Source organism: Delphinapterus leucas, chromosome 5 (genome assembly GCF_059928025.1).
Source record: "Delphinapterus leucas isolate spDelLeu-1000000601 "Yukka" chromosome 5, BTC_Dleu_Yukka2, whole genome shotgun sequence".
Classification (NCBI taxonomy): Eukaryota; Metazoa; Chordata; class Mammalia; order Artiodactyla; family Monodontidae; genus Delphinapterus; species Delphinapterus leucas.
The window spans coordinates 65441428-65461276 of NC_143133.1; the positions used below are offsets into that span (position 1 = coordinate 65441428).

A 19849-nucleotide genomic window follows, 5' to 3' on the forward strand; every position below is an offset into this window, starting at 1 on the left:
ATGAATTATCTAAGGTCAAATGCAAACTGCTGCTAGATTTATATTCATATTAAATATATACCTGTTGAATTTGGGCTTTTTCTCAATGCTTCAGAGACTCTAAGCTTTCAGGTAACTGGGATGGTCTTAAGTGTGGGTTTCCAGAAACTTCACAAAAAATCAGACTCCATCAAAAGGACTGCTCCACACGCTCAAGGAACACCCACCAACAAAACCCATCTCCACAACCACCAGATTATCTCACCAGCAAGTGAGACTGCAAGGTTTGGGGGCTTGGCCGTACCACTCCGCGCTGCGCAAGAGGGGGGGTTCGTGCCCATTTGGCTGCGACTGACCGTTTCTCTTCGCTTGGTTTTGCCTCTGCTCCCCCTGCGCAGGCATCCAAAGTGCGTCAGGCCGGTGCTTTATAGCTGCAGCCTGGGCGTCTCCGCTCTCTGTTTTTCCTCTTCTCTGGGTTGAGCTTCTTGCCGTTGTTCGCGAAGATGCAGCTGAAGCCGATGGAGATTAACCCGGAGGTGAGCATCAGGTGTACTTTTACTCGGGGAGCGCAGGGCCGAGGGTCAGCCCTCACCAGCTAGCGGTATCAATGACTGCTTTTATCTTTGCATTTTTTTTTCTTTGCATTTGCCTTCCAGATGCTGAACAAAGTGAGTGACGTCTCGGGCTGCCTCTGTCTCCCTCCCCCGGGAGCACTGAGGCGGAGGCGCCCACCGGCTCCGGCTGTTTCTCAGGGACCGAGCGGCGCCCTGCGCGCTCCGGAGGCGGCGGGGCTGGGGCGCGGCCGGGGTGCCCTCACTCTGCCCCTGCCTCGGGGGCGGCGGTGACTGCGAAACTGGTCAGAGGTGGGATGGAGGAGGCTACGCCCAGATGCTAGCTCCGGGCGTCGCGGGAGCCACGTGTGGGCCGCGCTTTGTGCTGTGTCATTGCGCTCGGCCTGGGTGGGGGGCGGGGCGGGGCCGGGCTCCTCCCAGGCCCGGGGAGAGGTGCGAGGATGCAGAGCCCGCCCCGCCTCCCCCGCTTCCCGGTAGGTGCCCGCCACTAGCCTGTCTCCGCGCCTGGCCGCCATGTTTTTTCCCCGCAGGTGCTGGCCCGGCTGGGGGTTGCGGGCCAGTGGCGCTTCGAGGACGTGCTGGGACTGGAAGAGGAGTCTCTGGGCTCGGTGCCGGCGCCTGCCTGCGCGCTGCTGCTGCTCTTTCCTCTCACGGCCCAGGTAGGGCGTGGGGCCCGGGGTGCGCAGGCGCTGCGCGCGCTGCTCCTAGACCGGAGTGAGGCGTTGAGGACGGTGCAGGCTCTCCTCCCGTCCTGGCTTGGGCGCCCAGAGCTGGCACACTGCCCCTTCCTTGTGGCGGATGGAGGGAGGAACTCCCACTTTCATGGTACCTACTCACTGGGCTTCTGTTGTAACAGAGTTTATTGCCTGGTCGTTCATCCATCCAGTATTGCCTTGAATTTGGAGGAGAAGCAGTATCTCAGTTCCATCATCCCAATTATCCAGGAAGACAGTTCACCCTACTCATGAGTGCAGTTTGAACCTAGGCTTTTTGGCAGTTTGAGCCAAGGAATGGCTGGCTGGTTGTTCTCCTTTAACGGCTGTGACGTGTCGTTTTATTGTTTGGTTCTCAGACTCCCACCTTGCTGTAAAATGGAGGGGGATGGGCTTGCCTAAACCACAAGAAAACAATAGGTTCTTTAAGTTTCCACCTCTGCTGCCTGGGTCTTCAGTGGGTTCAGGGGTTTCTTCCCAACCCTCCACTCCCTACAACGTACACACTTGGTCTTTAGTTTCTCCAATGTGTTTTTCTAAAGCTTAATCATTTGTGTGTGGTTCCTGTGTGAGAACCTCCTTCTACCTCTCAACCTCTTTCCTCTCTGACCTTGTAGTTAAGTGAATAGGTGGGCACTAGACCAGTCTTGGGAATGCTTTTTCATTTCCCTTTAGATGGTCTTCCGCCTGCAAGTGTGCAAGTATATATGTACCTCAAAGGCTGAGCATCAGATATAAAAAGTTAGCTGGGGTAATTGTTGTCTTGGATGTGTGGAATCCCACTAATTAGCATGGTTTTGTCTATCTCCTATTGCTGCCACTCGACCCCTGATTGAGGAGTGGTTGAATTTTGCTTTAGTGAAACTTGGGACATTAGTATATACGGCATCGTTTCAAACAGAGTGAGCTAAACTGAAGCACCATCCTAATGCTGGGGGTTCTAGAAGCATCCTCAGCATAAACTAAGGCCTATGGGAAGTTCCAGGCATTCCTCCTAGTAAATGGGCTAAGTATTGTGGGTTAAAAACACTTATTAAAGCTATTTGGATAGTCCCACTGACATGTTTGTTATTGCCAAAGCCTTTAGTTAGGTGAAAATGGAGCTCCCAAATAATTGCAAGTCAAATTAGCTTCCCTATTGATCAAATCAAATGCAATGTTCTCTCTCTCATTTGAGCCTCTCCCAGAGGTTTCTTATTAGAGGAACCATGATGACTCGGAGGTTTTTGAGCAGCAGCACTCAAAGACAAGGCCTTGGGGAGGCAGTGGTGCAGCGCGTTTGTCTTGCAAAAGCCCACTGCTCTCATTTTGCTGGATCAAGCAGATCTTGGTTAGTAGAACATTCTGGGTAGGACGTTTTATGTTTGAAAGAGCTCGATACTTTGTCTTTTCGCTCCAGTTCTGTCTATCAGATTTACTGAATGCCTGTTACGTGGCACAAAACACCTATTGGGCTAAATACTGAAGCAAATTCAAAGAAAAGTCGAGGTTCATAGGTTGACTTCCAAACAAGCTAATGTTAATTTAGAAAGCATCTAATTTTGTCTAAGAATATTATGAAATCCTAAATGGACTAATTTTAACACATTTTAAGGGATCATGAAATACTTACAGAAATGTCTGCATGCAAGAGCTCGAACAACCCTAAAGGATGACGCTATCCCATTACAAAAAAATTAAACCTTTTTTAGAAAAGTGAAAATCCTTAACAGTCAATGAGTAGTTCAATTCAAGGATCCAGTAGGTAGATACATGATGCCAGAACTTCCTACGAGTTGGAGTTTAAGTTGATCTTGGGGGACAAGAGAGCTTATTCCTCTGATGGTACCACAGACGAGGCTTACTTCAGTTCTGTGTACAGTAATGCAAGGCCGCTAGAACTAGAAATATATGTACTTCTCGGGTTCCGTACGGTTTATACCAGTAGTAAGAAATTAGTGTTTCTATAGCATCAGCACCCTACTTTTAACTGAGCAGTCATACTTTTAAGGTCTTTAGAACTTGTTAGTGAAAGGGCCAGACAAGCCCACTATATTACTGTACAAAGAGATAATGCTTTGAGGAAACCAGTCTCCTCAAATTGTATAGTTGTCAAGGACAAACAAGAGTTACATCTTCCTCTTGTAGGATGAGAAAGTTTTGTGAAATCACAGTTCAACACCCCAGACCAGTTGTCTTTCCTTCCTAAAAAAGGATGAGGGAATAGTTAATTTCTTTAAATTGCTCCTTTCTTTAGTTAAGTTTTGTATTGTTTTGTTTTTGAAGAAACATGTATTTGGGCAGAATAGAAGTAGAACTTCAAAGAATAGTGAGGTATAAACTAGCTGGTGTTCTTGGGCATTCAGCTGCCCAGCGCTTGATTGGAATGCCTGTGTGAAAGTCGTTAGTGTTAAAGGAAGAAAATAACGAACTTGTCTGTTTTTCTGACTTCAGCTCGCCATCCATTTCAAGCTAAAAGGTTGCAGTGGTGTCTAGACAAAGTCTTGGGCAATATCCAAGGCCGCTACTGCACTGCAGCATCAGGGTGGAGTGTCAGAACCCCACGGGCTGGCGTGGGCGTGGGTGGCAGACGGGCCATTCTCTGGGCACCAGCCAGCACCTAGATCCAAGGCTCCTGGTCACATTTCCCACTTCTGTTTCCATTTAGGTGGTAGAACCCGCTGTGCTGCTGTCTGTTCTTTGCATTTTCATTTTGAGATGTAAAAATGGTTTTTTTGCACTCACAGCATGAGAACTTCAGGAAAAAGCAGATTGAAGAGCTGAAGGGACAAGAAGTAAGTCCTAAGGTATACTTCATGAAGCAGACCATTGGCAACTCCTGTGGAACCATCGGACTCATTCATGCAGTGGCCAATAATCAGGACAAACTGGAGTTCGGTGAGTGGATTTTGAGGCCAGTCATCCTCTGGTTGACCTTTAATTAACTGTAATGCTTCCTTCCAACACCCCCAAGCCTCTGTTTGGCAAAGCCATTGCCTTAGAGTTTTTTGAAAATCTACTTATGCAGATAGAATCAGTGGGTGAATTCTCATCGTTCCTCCCTTTTGAGGAAGGGAAGCGCATCCAAGAAGCATAGTGTGGTTTCCTCCACCTGGAGAGGCGGGGCGGGTGACAGTGCAGTTTTGTACTTGCCTCTCTGCCTGGGCTCTTCATGTGCAGATCCTCCTGCTGGTCTTGACAATTCTAAAGAATTAGAGATGCTGTTAAGGCGTAAAATGCCAACCTTCAGGACCTTTCTTTAATGGTGCTGTGTCTCATAAGCAACAGGAGAACCAAAACAGCCTAAAGCAGCAGGACACAGCGCGAGGCCCTGCAGGGAGGCATAGCCGCAGGCTGGCACCTTGAGAGATCCATCTGTGAACAAAGCTGGGTCAGGAGTTTTAGCTCGCCTCCAGTGGATGCCATGGAGGATAGAGAAGAGATGAGTCTCAGCCCTTAAGTTGTCAGAAGCGCAAGTAACAGCATTGAAATATGTTAAAATACACGGCATTGCGTATCATTTTGGCCAAGGGTCAGCAAACTTTCTTAAAAGCCCAGAGAGTAAATCTTTTAGGCTTTGAGGGCCATATAATCTCTGCCCTTGTAGTGCAAGAGCAGCCATAGACAAGATGTAGAGCAGTGGATGTGGCTGTGTTCCAATAAAACTTTATTAGGTGGCAGTAGTCGGCCAACTCCTGATTTAGACAATGGATGGGGGTGGCTGAGAATTGAATAAGTTCAACTAACAGTCCATGCTGTTGCTTGTAGCAGGTCAAATACTTTTTTTTTTTTTTAATTTAAACAAGGGAATTGTGGCCAAGATTCTACTCCTGGTATACTTCTGAAATTAAAAAAAAAAAAGGCTCGTCTGGCCACAAAGGTCCAGATCTTCTAGAAGTTGCTTTTTTCAAATATTGACTTGAGTGAGTCGTAGTTTGATTAAAAAGTCGTAGTTTGATCCTTTTTATTTCTTCTGCAGTAAGTGTCACTTCTTTTAGAATACTGTGTTCCTGAGGTCACAGATACTGTAACTCTTCCATAAACATGGTCATGACGGTGCCATCGGCTTAATCTGAGTCACAGCCCTCCTCATAAAGTTGAGAGGATTCCTATAATTTCCAGATTTTCAATGGTCCCCATTTAACACATTTGTTTAAGTTTAGAGCTGAAAGTTCAGATTGAGGTCTTTTGAAATACAAGTTGCTCTTGCATCCTAGACTCATCCACACTGAGCGATGACAAAATGCTTATGCCAACCATCAGCTAGTTAGCTGTCTCTAGGCCAGACTGTTAGGGTCTTTGTATTTCTATTTAAGATCTGTAAGTTGAAGTCTTTCTGGATAACCATATTACTAAGATTGCATTTTCTACCCTGAAATAAAAGTCTTGGTTTCAGAACTGTTGATATTGATAGATTAGAATGTTACTGTTACATCATGTATGCAATAAACATTAATTGTGCATTGCTAAGTGCTGTAGATAAGAGCAATAGACAAGACAGTTCCTGCCTTTATGGCACTGAAAGTCTCACAAATACATGTTACCAGTGGATCAGTGCTGTAACAGAGGTGGTAGGAGACCTGAGAGGTGAGGGTGAGGTGGAAGGTGGGGAGGGGTCAGGGGACAGGGAGGATGTGAGGAAGAGTTTGGCATGCTGGAGGAACTGAGAGTTCTCTGGCTTGAATGCAGTGAGAGGGGAGTGGTTGGAAAAAGAGGCTGGGGAAGAGGCACCTCGCTCATCCACATCCTCAGAGGCCATGGTAAAAAGTCAGGTTTCCAAACGTGACAGACTATTGCAGTGGCTTAAGTCAGCAATAAATTGCAACCATTTGCATTAGACCGGTACTAACATATGCTTTTTTTTTCTTTTCTCTCTTTTTTTTTTTTTTTTAAAGAGGATGGGTCAGTTCTGAAACAGTTTCTTTCTGAAACAGAGAAGTTGTCCCCTGAAGACAGAGCAAAATGCTTTGAAAAGAATGAGGTAGGAAGAGAACTTCTAGAGCATCGATTTTCAATAACTCTGGAGGTTTTCGTGCTAACTGTTCTCTGTTTTCTGCAGGCCATCCAGGCAGCCCATGATGCCGTGGCACAGGAAGGCCAGTGTCGGGTAAATACAAGTTAGAGCCAGGCTGTCCAGGTGTCACCCATGTTTCCCCAGAAATATGTGCAAGAACCTCTTACTGGAACACAGCACATGTTTCCACCCAAGGCTGATGAATGCCAGGAAATTCTACCAGAATAATGCCTTGACCAGACCTGTTCATAGAAAAGGCTCTTCAAAATATCTGATTGGCAGTTGACACAGTCTTGAGTAAATTCAGGCTGGTAGTGTTTTATATAGATCCAAATGGGTCTAATTGAGTAGCACCCATCTTAATAACTGAACATTTCACATACTCTTCTCACAGTCTGTTGGAGAGCAAGCTGGACCAACAAGGACTAAAAGTTTCTAGATGACTTAAATGTACCATTAATCTGAACACAGCCTTCAAGTCAACTGTTGATTAGATTGAAGTCAGTGATAGTGTCTGTATAACTGCAGTTGACTCTGTCACATTCTAGTCTTCACCTTGGGTGAAGTACTTATCCTCCCTAAGCCTTAATTTCCTCCTCAGTGAAAAGCAAGTGTTAGAGTTCTGAGAGTTACAGTATATCTACTTGAATGGTCTTAGAATAGTACCTAGTACATAAGAAATAAATATTCGCTATAATCATTTAATATGTAGGCAGGTTGGTTCGAGCATATTTACTCAGAGAATTTATTTTTAACAAATTAAGTTCTGCTTATAAAATAATCATATTGCAAAATATGTGTATCAAATCAACAGGTTGTAGACCTTAAACTTACACAATGTTATGTCATTTATATCTTTTTTCTTTCAGCTTTATTTTTAAATGCAGTTTATACTACAATAAAAAAATACTCATTTTCGAAAAAATATCTTGACTCTCTGCAGGTAGATGACAAAGTGAACTTTCATTTTATTCTGTTTAACAACGTGGATGGCCACCTCTATGAACTCGGTACGTTTCACTCCAGTTTTGGAATCTAACATAGATGCATGCATTCTCTCAGACATAATTCCTCTTACAGTACTGGTGTGTGACTTTATGGCGGCACTTAGTATATCCGTTTATGAAGCCAGAACACCGAGGTATTCTCAAGGGGGCACTTAACCCTTTATCATACCCAGAGCACCTCCCTCAGGAACCTGGCCTGCGGGATGAATGGCTTTAGTCACAAACCAGTAAAGAGAACTGATCAGCCAGTTCAAAGTATACACGTTCAGATTTTCTCTTTCCACCTTCCACTATAATAGCATCACCAGTATAAGGTCTCCACCACCATCCTTTCCAGGCAAGGAATACTTTTGGAAGGAGGTAAATGCCTAAACACAACCTGGTTTGTGTAAAAAGAATTCAGACATGTCCATCTCTGTATTAAGAAGAGTCATCTCCTTTTAATGGAGAAAGACTTGCAGCTGTGTAATCTCAAGCCAAGATACTACCTATGGCAAGCAAGGGCATAGAAAACTTGGGGCCGCTCAGCAGTCATTGAGGGGCAAATGAAATCTCAAGGATCCTTTTTCTTCCCTCCACCTTCTGTGTACGTCATAGACTGCTTCTGACTTGCTTTGTGGTCCTTCCCAAGAGATGGGCACAAGCCCTTCTAGTAGGGTAGCTAGTTTGGCCTTGTGTGGTCTTGTGGTCTTGGTGCTTTAGATTAGAATTGCCTGGGGTGGATATCTAGGAACACTTGAACCTCATTTCCAGCCTATTGCTTCATAACCAGCCTAACCTTTATGGGAGTGGCAGTGGTATTTGGAAGAATCTAAAACTTGCCTTTAAGCTGGACAAGCACAGTAGACAGAAAATGCAGAGAAAGCTGACATGTCTGGCTTTTTCGTTACAGATGGACGGATGCCTTTTCCGGTGAACCATGGCACCAGTTCAGAGGGCTCACTGCTGCAGGTAGTCTTTGGAATCCATTTCCACTAGGGCCCATATTTCTTTAGCCAGTTTGTCTGTTCTAAAGTGCAGACCGTTTTCGGTACAGACAGCATCAGTCATCTGGGATGAGAGCAGTCTTTAGGGCTTAAAGATCATCTCAGTAATTCTGTTTGCTTTATTTTTTAGCAAATAGTTTTTAAACAGCATCCTTTAGAGCAGCCCTGCCTAATCTGTATTGCGTGCTGTCTTTAGCCCACAGTTAGATTTAGCCTGAAAGCCATTGTTTATTTCCTTGTGGAGTTAAGGTGACTCTTGTCCTCTTGTCAGAATGCATCATAGCCAATGACTCAGACTCATGGAACAGCAACCCAAGCCTTTCCTAATCCCTCTCTGACTGCTGGATTTGGGTCAGTCTTGTAGGTAGCATACTATGGATTCTGGTTAGGCAGTTACCTCTGTGATTGTTTTCTTCCCACACGGTCGGTCCACTGTTAACAGGTCAAAGGAAGAAAATTCAAAACATGCCTGACCAGAACTTTAAGATCCAGGGTCACTGTGTAACTGTCCTGGTAAAAGTGACGGCAGAAATCTCTTAATTCTGAACACGAGTTGGTAGACTAGTCCTCTGCCCTCTAAAAAATGAATCTCTAGAGTTTAGTCAATTTGCTGTTAGAAAGGAAAATGGCTTAATTGTGATAAAATTTAAAATGATGTTAAGGTATAATTACTTCATTTGCTGTAATAACAGCTAAACTTTTTTGCGTGCTTCTTGTGTGTAGACGGGGGGTGGCAAACTCTTTCTGTGAAGAGCCAGGAAATATTTTAGGCTTTGTATTAGCATATGGGCTCTGTTGCAGGTATTCATTTCTGCTGGGACAGCTCCAAAGCAGCCCCATAGGCAGTGTCTAAATGAATGTGTATGGCTGTGTTCCATTAAAACTTTATTAACAAAAACAGGCAGCAGGTTGGATTTGGCCCACAGGCTGCAGTTTGCTGACTCCATGCTAGATGCTGTTCTAAGTTAGTTACCTCTTTTATGGACTCCTTTTAATGATGCTCTGAGGTAGTTAGTATTACATTTTACAGATGAGGAAACAGAGGTGCAGAGGTAAGTGATGCCCAAGGTCAATGGCAAACTACAGAATCATGGTTCAAATCTAGACAGTCTGTCTCTAGAGTCTGTGCTCTTAGCCACTGTACAATACTACCTTTATAGTAGACCTGTCTTTGGAACATCATAGACCTGATGACCTCAAGGTACTAGTGGACCAAATTATGCAGTCCTAGGAAGGACAGTCACTTTCTCTAGCCTGCTGTCATATACACCTGAGATCAGTCAGAGCTAATTCTTGGATATACCAGGGGTAAATGAGAACAGTGATACGGAATGAGAACTAGACCTAGAGAAACAGAATGGGGATTTGCATGAGAGTCAGGATTCACTTATGGGAGAGAATAAGAACAGGGGCAGAATTTCTGGGTATGACCTATTGGGAGGAAAGATTCTGGTCCATCTAATAAAGCTTCCTAGGTACATACCAACTTCTATCAAACACTATCCTAATACAGGCACACCTCACATTGTGGATTCAGTTACAGACCACTGCAGTAAAGCAGATATCACAATAAAGAGAAGTTTTGAGTTTTTTTGCTTCCTACTGCATATAAAAGTTATGTTTACGCTATACTGTAGTCTGTTAAGTGTGCAATAGCATTATGTATAAAAAACCAATGTACATATCTTAATTTAAAATATTGTTAAAACAATGCTAACCATCATCTGAGTGAGTCAGTCTTTTTGCAATAGTAACATCAAAGATCACTGATCACAGATCACCATAACAAATACAATAATAATGAAAAGTTTGGAGTATTATGAGAATTACCAAAATGTGACACAGACATGAAGTGAGCCAATGCTGCTGGAAAAGTGATGCTGATAGACTTGCTCCATGCAGGATTGCCACAAACCTTCAATTTGCCAAAAAAAAAAAAAAAAAATTGCAGTATCTGCAAAGCACAATAAAGTGAAGTGAAATAAAATGAGGTATGCCTGTACCATAAAATGTGCTCTGCATAGGACACTTAAAACTGTTATGTGAGTAGAATTTATGAGGTGTGGGGAAGGTAAAACTTTTTTTGTTTTAAAAAAAAAAACACCAGAATCACATTTTAAATTAATTGACTAGAAAATAGCATCTTTTTTTTTTACATCTTTATTGGAGTATAATTGCTTTACAATGGTGTGTTAGTTTCTGCTTTATAACAGAGTGAATCAGTTATACATATGTTCCCACATCTCTTCCCTCCCTCCCTCCCACCCTCCTTATCCCACCCCTCCAGGCAGTCACAAAGCACCAAGCTGATCTCCCTGTGGAAAATAGCATCTTAATTAGTGGAAATTCTTATCCTAAGTAAGGCTGGTTCTATATGGTTAGAGATGTTTTAGGTTGTCTAAACTATACCCCGAATTAACTTGTTAAATTGGTGAGAAAGTCCATAAACTTAACCCAAGTATCCTAAACTTGAGTGAGTTAGGCCACTGCTTATTGTCTATGTAGGAGATGGCTGTTGTCTTTACAGGCACACCCTTAAACGTTAATCAACAGCATGGGTCCTAAAGGAAAGTGGCTTTGGGGAAGGCAGGTCTGGGATATCAATATATTAAAAATTCTGATAGAATAAAATGTAGATGTTACTCTAGATCCTCTTCAGTTTTTCTAAGTGGTTCCAAAGCAGAAACAAAACCGGGGTGGGGTTGATGCTTTTTCAGGACCACAACTCATTATCAGGTTGGTGATTTTTAGGCCTTGGGAGCTGATGTTCTGACTGTTCTCTGTCCACTGTCCTCTTGAAGGTCTCGTATTTAACATTGTTGGTGGTGCTTTCTTTGCACTGGACTTTTAACAAATTGAACAGTGATTGATATTCTGATCCCAAGGCATTTAAACCCCAGAATTTCTCAAGTAATATTGGGGTCAGTTTTCTGTTCCCAATCTTTGTAATCTAGGTCTTAGAATTAGTAACACATGTCATTCCCTAAATATGTAGGAATCCATCACTTATCTGTACTTGGAATACCAGGTATTTAAACTTAAAGCCTGTTTTGTAAAATGTTTACTTGAAATCAATCTGTCTTTACTCTGGGAATTTCTGAGTTAGAACTTTTTCCTTATGGAAGAGAAATCAATTTTCTGTCTTTGGATTTGAGGGAAAGAGCACCAAGAGTATAGTTTTCTTGTCAAAACCAGGCACAAGGTGGCAGAAGCACAGAGCATTTGGTAGAAAGAATAAAGGAATCAAAGCTTCTGGAGCTGGATTTGTGATGTGGGTCCTTGTCTTTCCTATCACCTGATTTTTTTTTTTTTTTTTTTTGCGGTATGCGGGCCCCTCACTGTTGTGGCCTCTCCCGTTGCGGAGCACAGGCTCCGGATGCGCAGGCTCAGCAGCCATGGCTCACGGGCCCAGCCGCTCCGCGGCATGTGGGATCTTCCTGGACCGGGGCATCTTCCCGGACCGGGGCACGAACCCGTGTCGTGTCCCCTGCATCGGCAGGCGGACTCTCAACCACTGCGCCACCAGGGAAGCCCTCATCACCTGATTTTTTTCCTCTTGCCTTAAGCCCTGGTTTTCAAGTTTATTGGGAGGTTTAAAGTGGGTCAGGGTGACCTTTGGGCATTAAATAGACCTTACTAATACTTTCCCCTTGAAGCTTTCATTTTGAGCTGTTGCTGTTTAGACCTTAATTCATGACATTCCTCCTCCTCAGGATGCCGCCAAGGTCTGCAGAGAATTCACTGAGCGTGAGCAAGGGGAGGTCCGCTTCTCCGCCGTGGCCCTCTGCAAGGCAGCCTAATGCTTCGTGGGGGGGCACTTCGCTTTCTCCCCCCTTCCCTTCATCGTGAAAGTATATCCCTAACTATGTGGTCTAAATGCTTCAGTACTTGTAGAGCACAGCTGTTCTCCTTCGGTTCCACAGATACGCACTTACCCTCAACTTCGCCCACGCACTAGCAGAGCTCCATCGAGCAAGTTTGGTGTCACCCTCTGATGGCAAAGCATTCCCCTCATTGTATGTCTTATACCTCAATATCTAGTGCTTTAATGGCTACTTTGGTTTGTGTCTGTTAGCTAAGGCCTTGGATGTGGTTTGTCCTTAAAAGGAATAAAATTTTTCTGCTGATAAGCCTAAACTGGTTTTCATTTTTCCGTCCCAATATATCCCAAATTATCATAGTAAACTGGTTTTCATTTTTCCGTCCCAATATATCCCAAATTATCATAGTAATTACATATGTATCTTCCATATAAGAACTTATAAAGTACAGGTAAGAAAATTACCATAAAAATATTATCGGTTTAGTGTGTTTCTACACTTTTTTCTGTACATTTATGTTACTGTGTGTACCTGTAGACTTAAAAAAAATTAAATATATTTTGGAATAATTATTTTTATTGAAATATAGTTGATAATATTAATTTCAGATGTACAACATAGTGATTCGACATTTAAGTACATCATGAAATGATCACCACGATAAGGCTAGTAACCATCTGTCCCCTTACAAAATTATCGCAGTATTAGTGACCATATTCCTTATGCTATAAGAATGATTTTAGATTTACAGAAAAATTGAGAGGATACTAGAGTTCCCATATATCTTTCATTCGTTTCCCCCATTACATCTTACATTAGTATGATACATTTGTAACAATTGATGAACCATTATTGACAATTCTATTGACTAAAGTCCATACCTTATTCACATTACCTTGGTTATTACCTAATGTCTTTTTTCTTTTGCAGAATCCCATCCAGAATACACTTTAGGCTCTTCTTGGCTGTGACAGTTTCTCAGGCTTTTCTTTAGATGATTTTCTTTAGATGATTTTGACAGTTTCAAGGAGTACTGATCAAGTGTTTTGTAGGATGCCCCTCTCGGAATTTGCCTAATGTTTTCTCATTAGACAAGTGTTACGAGTTTTGGGGGAGGTGAACCACAGGTAAAGTGCTGGTCTCATCACGTCATATCAGGGTACATAGCGTCAACATTCCTTACGGTTAATGTTAACCTTAATCACCTGGCTGGATGGCGTTTGTCAGGTTTCTCTGAGTAAAGCTACTTTCCCCACCCTACAGCCCTCTATTATATACTGGAAAGAAGTCTGCACAGCTGACCCTATAGGAGTAGGTTGAATTAAGCTCTACCTTCTTGAAGGTAGAGTATCTATATAAATTATTTGGAAATCTTTTGCAAGGGATATATGTCTCTTATCCCCTATTCATTTATATCAGTATGAACTCATGGCTATTTTATACTCTGGGTTATAATCTAGTACTACATTTTGTTCAAATTGTTCTAGCTTTGGCCATTGAGAGCTATGTCAGTTGGCTCCTGTGTCCCTTTGACATACTCCAATGTGGGTTTTGCTTTTTTTTTTTTTTTAAGCGATAGTTTACTTTCCAGAAATTAGTTTTTTAAAAATCAGTGTCAGTGGGGCCTGAATGGTGGCTGGAAACGGGGCTTTCCTGGGAGGAGGAGGGCAACGGTGGGGATGCAGCAGCTCCACAGCCCCAATCCCTGACGAGTGCGCCTGGGGCTCATCTCTCAAGGCTGCCTCTGGTGCAAGTGAAGGCCTTGGTGAAGGCGGACCCCAACATGCTCGCGGGACAGGAAGCCAGCTTCATTTTGGCACGAGCCGTGGAACTGTTTGTGGAAACCATAGCAAAAGATGCCTACTGTTGTGCTCAACAAGGGAAGAGGAAAACCCTTCAGAGGAGAGATGTGGGTAATGCAATAGAAGCTGTGGATGAATTTGCTTTTCTGGAAGGTACTTTGGATTGATTGCTGAGCTGGGCAGTTTTGTGAGCCTGTACCTGCATCCTTCAGCTAGGCCCTCTGCAGGCCTCAGCTTTGAAGAAGAGTCTTTGGAATACTGGACTTACACACTTTTCCTGTTCTGCCTTCACCTAAGCCTGGATAAGCTGAGATCTCACCTGTTGGCTTTTCTCTGCAAGGTCTTCCACTACTTGTGTCTTCCGTGTCTGGCCTGGGTGCAGCTGCTGCTGCTCGCGGTAGAGAGAGAGAAAATGATTTTGTAGGTTGCTTAATAAATGATAAGGACCAAATAAAAGTTTCTGATCAACCTCAAAAAAAAATGCCTTTGCCATTTGTTAAACCTTAACTATTTTATAGATTAGGATACACTAATATGTAACTTACAGGCTTGCATTAAATGTTAAATGACATTTGTTCTCAACAATTGATACTTGAATATAACAGTTACTCTCTAGTTACAGGCATTAAGCCCTGTGGGGAAGAAACCCCCAGACCTCCTGCTCTTAGTGTGATCCTCACAGAAGAGCTTTATCCTGTCTGTTGCCAGGAGCCCAGGTAGCTTGGGTTTCAGCTGCCTTAAAGTTTTCAACTCTTGATTATTCTATGGTGATAATACTTCTGATTCCAACTTTGAAGTGAAGGATATTTTGGTTCCTAGGGGGAAAGTGATCACTACTATTCCTTCTAATGTAGAAAATTAAATGCATGGTGACTCAGGTGATTCTAATTGCTTGGAGTTGAAGCCAGAGGGATGCATTTTCAGTTCTAATTTGGTGTGTGACTTTCATGCAGTCACCTTGGAGATTGACTTAGGGGAAGAACAGAACAAGCCTCCTTCCTGCTAATAAGAGCTGGTGGAAATACTGCTTTTGGTCTCAGGAGTACAATTATACCACTAAATGTAGCTGTAAGACTTTATGCATGAGAAGCATTATTAAAATGCTGACAAACTAACACACCTTAGCATGTCACACCATGGAGGGTCATGTAATGGCTGTTGTATGTGGGAGATTGCAACCCTGGAGGTGCAGAGAAATTTGTTTTACTGAGGAAACACAAGTTAGTTTACATGCCCAAATTCTCACTGCTAATTACTAGGGAAATAGAGGTAGCTGTCCTCGGTTGGGAGTCAATATTATAGACTTCAGGGCTTATCAAATGTCTTTGACCTGCACTCTGCCTCTCAGTAACTTTGGGCAAAGAAATTACCCTCTCCCACGTCTTCATTGTTTCACGTTAAAATGGACAACACAGGGCTTCCCTGGTGGCGCAGTGGTTGAGAGTCCGCCTTCCGATGCAGGGGATGCAGGTTCATGCCCCGGTCCGGGAAGATCCCGCATGCCGCGGAGCGGCTAGGCCCGTGAGCCATGGCCGCTGAGCCTGTGCGTCAGGAGCCTGTGCTCCGCAATGGGAGAGGCCACAACAGTGAGAGGCCCGAGTACCGCAAAAAAAAAAAGACAGAGTGAAGATGTCTGGGAAGGGCCTGGCTTGTAGAAGTTTCCCTCTAGTATCAGCATCTTCCCTACTGCTCTCCCTGAGACCTCAGCCATGTGTAACCCCATGGGGTAACATCAACTTTGTATTCTATGTGAGGACAGCACCCCCTTGGAGTTGTGCAACTCAAGAGGTTCTTGTTTCTCCAATAAACCCTATTAACTGACATCTTGGATTTATCAAAGATCATGTCCAGTTGGCTTATTCTTTAGAATGTTACTGATCTTTGGCAATGAAAGTAATTTTGGTTTTTTTAATTGAAGTATAGTTTGCTGTACAATATTATGTAAGTACAGGTGTACAATATAGTGATTCATAATTTTTAAAGGTTATATTCCATTTATAGTTATAAAATATTGCCTACATTCCCCTTGTTATACAACATATCCTTTATTTATTTATTTTTGGCTGTGTTGGGTCTTCATTGCTGTGTGTGGGCTTTCTCTAGCTGTGGCGAGCAGGGGCTACTCTTCGTTGCAGTGCGTGGGCTTCTCACTGCAGTGGCTTCTCTTGTTGCAGAGCATTGGCTCTAGGTGCGTGGGCTTAAGTAGTTGTGGCACGTGGGCTCAGTAGTTGTGGTTCACAGGCTTTAGAGCACAGGCTCAGTAGTTGTGGCGCATGGGCTTAGTTGCTCCACGGCATGTGGGATCTTCCCGGACCAGCATTGGCAGGCTGATTCTTAACCACTGTGCCACCAGGGAAGTTCCTACAACATAGCCTTTTAGCTTATTTTATACCTAATAGTTTGTACCACTTAAGCCCCTACACCTATATTGTCCCCCACTTCCCTCTCCCCAGTGGTAACCACTAGTTTGTTTATATCTGTGAGTCTGCTGCTTTTTTGTTATAGTCACTAGTTTGTTGTACTTTTTTAGATTCCGCATATAAGTGATATCATACAGTATTTGTCTTTCTCTGTCTGACTTATTTCACTGAGCATAATACACTCTAGGTTCATCCATGTTGTTGCAGATGGCAGAATTTCATTTTTTTAATGGCTGAGTAATATTCCATTGTATAAATATATATGTACCACATCTTTATCCATTCATCTGCTGGACACCTAGGTTGCTTCCATACTTAGGCAATTGTAAATAATGCTGCTATGAACATTGGGGTGCATATATCTTTTTGAATTAGTGTTGTTGTTGGTTTTTTTTCCCTGTATATATATACCCAGGAATGGAATTGTTGGGTCATATGGTAGTTCTAATTTTAGTTTTTTGAGAAACCTCCATAGTGGCTACACCAATTTACGTTCCCACCAGCGGTGTACGAAGGTTCCCTTTTATCCACATCCTTGCCAACATTTGTTATTTGTGTTCTTTTTGTTGCTGTATGCGGGCCTCTCACTGTTGTAGCCTCTCCCGTTGCGGAGCACAGGCTCCAGATGCGCAGGCTCAGCGGCCATGGCTCATGGGCCCAGCCGCTCCGTGGCATGTGGGATCTTCCCAGACCGGGGCACGAACCTGTGTCCCCTGCATCGGCAGGCAGACTCTCAACCACTGCGCCACAGGGGAAGCCCAGGGGAAGCCCCCTTCTGCCTGCTTCCTAATCGGGTTTTTGTTTTTTGATGTCGACTTATATGAGCTGTTTATATATGTTGGATATTAATCCCTTATTGGTCATATCGTTTGCAAATGTTTTCTCCCATTCAGTAGGTTGTCTTTTTGTTTTGTGGATGTTTTTCTTTGCTGTGCTAAAGCTTTTAAGTTTAATTAGGTTCCATTTGTTTATTTTTGCTTTTATTTCCTTTGCTTTAGGAGACAGATTAAAAAAAGTGCTGCGATTTATGTTGAAGAGTGTTATGCCTATGTTTTCCTCCAGGAGTTTTATAGTATCCAGTCTTGCATTGAGGTCTTTAATCCATTTTGAGTTTATTTTTGTATATGGTGTTAGAGAATGTAATGAAGGTGACTTGTTGTGCTTTCAGTAGATAAAGCCACCTGATGCTAGGTTTCCCCCCTTTTTAACTAATACCCAGAATGTCCAATTGAGGAATATTTAGGTTACACATCTATTTAGTGTAATATGGTCTGTCTTAAAGACCCATGATCATGAAAAAATGTTTATGCATGAAACTAGTGAGATAGTTTTGTAAACTGTGTATGCATATGTGTTTAGAAAAGACAGGACCATAATAGCTAGATGTTTACTATATTCTAAATTAAACTTAGTCACAGCGAAGCTTAAGCAACTTGCCCAATCTTACTCAGCTAGTGAGGAATGTTGCTGACATTCAAACTCAAGCAGACTGGCTCTAGGAGCCCACGATATTAATGATCATTGCTGGGCAGAGGTGGACCTACCTTAAGGTGAATGAAGTTTAAGCTTTAGGGCCCCACACTTTAATGGCTCCTTCCAGCATCCTGGCTTTTGTGTCCTTGTGAAATTTACAGATCCTTAAAAAACGTGGGTCTGCTCCTGCCTCTGGATGTTGAGATTATGAGTGATTTTAACTTTATATCCTCATTTTCCAAGCTTTCTAAAATTGCTATATTACTTTTATAGTAAAAAAAGCTTAAGTTTTTCTCTAGGACTGTAATGAATGAATTACGGAATGAACTCTGTCTGAGCTGCTGCTGGTTAGTTTAGCTTACCTCCCAAGTTTCTTCAGTTTATAACTGAAGTCCGTGCAACTGAGTCTTCTAAGATGAAATGGGCTTCATTACAAGGCTACTTTAGAACTTTGAATGATCATCTTTATGTTCTCCTAAAGCCCAAGTTACTTGGAACCTGTTCAGTTTCCTGCACATCCTGACATGTTCAATAATGGCTTGACATTTGGGAGTTACTTTGTGTCCCTTGAATGATGTGATCTTATTAATTCATTTGTATTATAGTGTTAAGTTGTTCATCCTTTTCATTCTTGACCTGGCTTGGTGTACCGGCGAGGAGTGGGGTGCTGTGGATTGCCTGTGTGGTTGGGTTGTCTGGTATAATCCTGTAGAATGGGCATTACTGGACCTCTCCCAGGATTAGGAGGTTGGAGCTAAGATAAGGCACGTAGAGCTCAGCACATCGTGACCATGCCTTGAGCATTTTTATTAATGTAACATAAACTGTTATAGGAGTGGAGTGTGTGTGTGTGTGAATATTTATGAACAAAAGAGAAAGAGAAGTAGAGAAGTCTCAGCAGATGAAATAGTATGGATAATGTTCCCTCCTAGTACAAAATACCTGGATTTGGACAATTTAAGTCACCTGATGGTTTCCTTTCCCTGGTCATGTTAATATCCTTAACCTGATTCAAAATCAAATTTTATAGTAATGCATCTCTTCACTCTTAGGAATCAGATGCTTTCCACAGTGTTCATTCTCTAAAAAACAGGCTTTTTTATTTTTTTAATCTTACCTTTGTATGGTAGTACATTTGTCACAATGAATGAACTAACAATGATACGTTATTATTAAGTCCAGACTTTATTTCTTTAGTTTTCACCTAATGTCCTTTTTCTGTTCCGGAATCCCATCTAGGATACCACATGATATGTGGTTGTCCTGTCTCCCTAGGCTCCTCTTGGCTGTGATTTATTGAACTAAAACCAATTACGTTGATCCAAGGTGCTGCTTTGGCTCTGGCTCTTGACAGTTCCACTGTTTGTGGTCTCCTGGGGCCAGTGCAGGCAGCACAGCTGTGGTTTGAGACCTGAGGATTGTGCCATCATCTCTGCCTCTTACCAGATGGGTGCCTTGGCCAACTTAACCCCTGCTAAGCCTCGATTTCCTCATCTGTGAAGTGGTTCAGTATCTGCCTTGTAGGGTTGTTGTGAAAGCACATGAGAATACTCGTGAAGTGCTTTGGGGTGTGCTAGAATAGCAAGTGCTATGGTTTTAATTTTCATCACCACCTATCTCTTTGCATTCATCTCTCCTCTTTTTTTTGCGGTACTTGGGCCTGTCACTGTTGTGGCCTCTCCCGTCGCGGAGCACAAGCTCCTGGACACGCAGGCTCAGCGGCCATGACTCACGGGCCCAGCCACTCCGCGGCATGTGGGACCTTCCCGGACCGGGCACGAACCCGTGTCCCCTGCATCGGCAGGCGGACTCTCAACCACTGTGCCACCAGGGAAGCCCCATCTCTCCTTTTTATCCAACTGAAATTCCAAGCTACCAAGTGTCCCCTATTTCCTGGGATAAGGGCCCATTTCCAAAGCCACTTTTCCTAAAAGTTATTATCCTAATTCATGGCTCCCAGTCCGTCAGTGCCTCATTCTTTGCAGTGAGTGGGGTACATTCTGTTTCACATCAAGACATGAGTAATACAAGTGTATTTACCCTCTTGTAGGCCACTGATTTTTAAGAAGGGAATCATATGATT

General features: G+C 43.1%; 1 protein-coding gene and 1 pseudogene across 1 annotated transcript; both read left to right on the forward strand.

Annotated features, from left to right (window-relative positions):
* The first annotated feature begins 448 nt into the window (after nucleotides 1-448).
* UCHL1 (ubiquitin C-terminal hydrolase L1) lies at nucleotides 449-12380 on the forward strand. The gene is made up of 9 exons (XM_022565351.3): nucleotides 449-515; nucleotides 636-647; nucleotides 1082-1210; nucleotides 3991-4141; nucleotides 6139-6224; nucleotides 6303-6350; nucleotides 7201-7267; nucleotides 8157-8215; nucleotides 11964-12380. Exons 1-9 carry the CDS (start codon nucleotides 483-485, stop codon nucleotides 12048-12050), a joined length of 672 nt encoding a protein of 223 aa, XP_022421059.1. The 5' UTR covers nucleotides 449-482; the 3' UTR covers nucleotides 12051-12380.
* Nucleotides 12381-13259: 879 nt separating this feature from the next.
* Nucleotides 13260-15902, forward strand: LOC149749141 (DNA polymerase epsilon subunit 4 pseudogene; annotated as a pseudogene).
* Nucleotides 15903-19849: the final 3947 nt, after the last annotated feature.

What these genes read in the sequence shown, in the direction of transcription:
- UCHL1 (XM_022565351.3), top strand. Translation starts at nt 483, where the DNA reads ATGCAGCTGAAGCCGATGGAGATTAACCCGGAG. An exon ending in CACAGGAAGGCCAGTGTCGG is followed by an intron (nt 6,351 to 7,200) that starts GTAAATACAAGT and finishes GACTCTCTGCAG; the next exon opens with GTAGATGACAAAGTGAACTT. An exon ending in CAGAGGGCTCACTGCTGCAG is followed by an intron (nt 8,216 to 11,963) that starts GTAGTCTTTGGA and finishes CCTCCTCCTCAG; the next exon opens with GATGCCGCCAAGGTCTGCAG.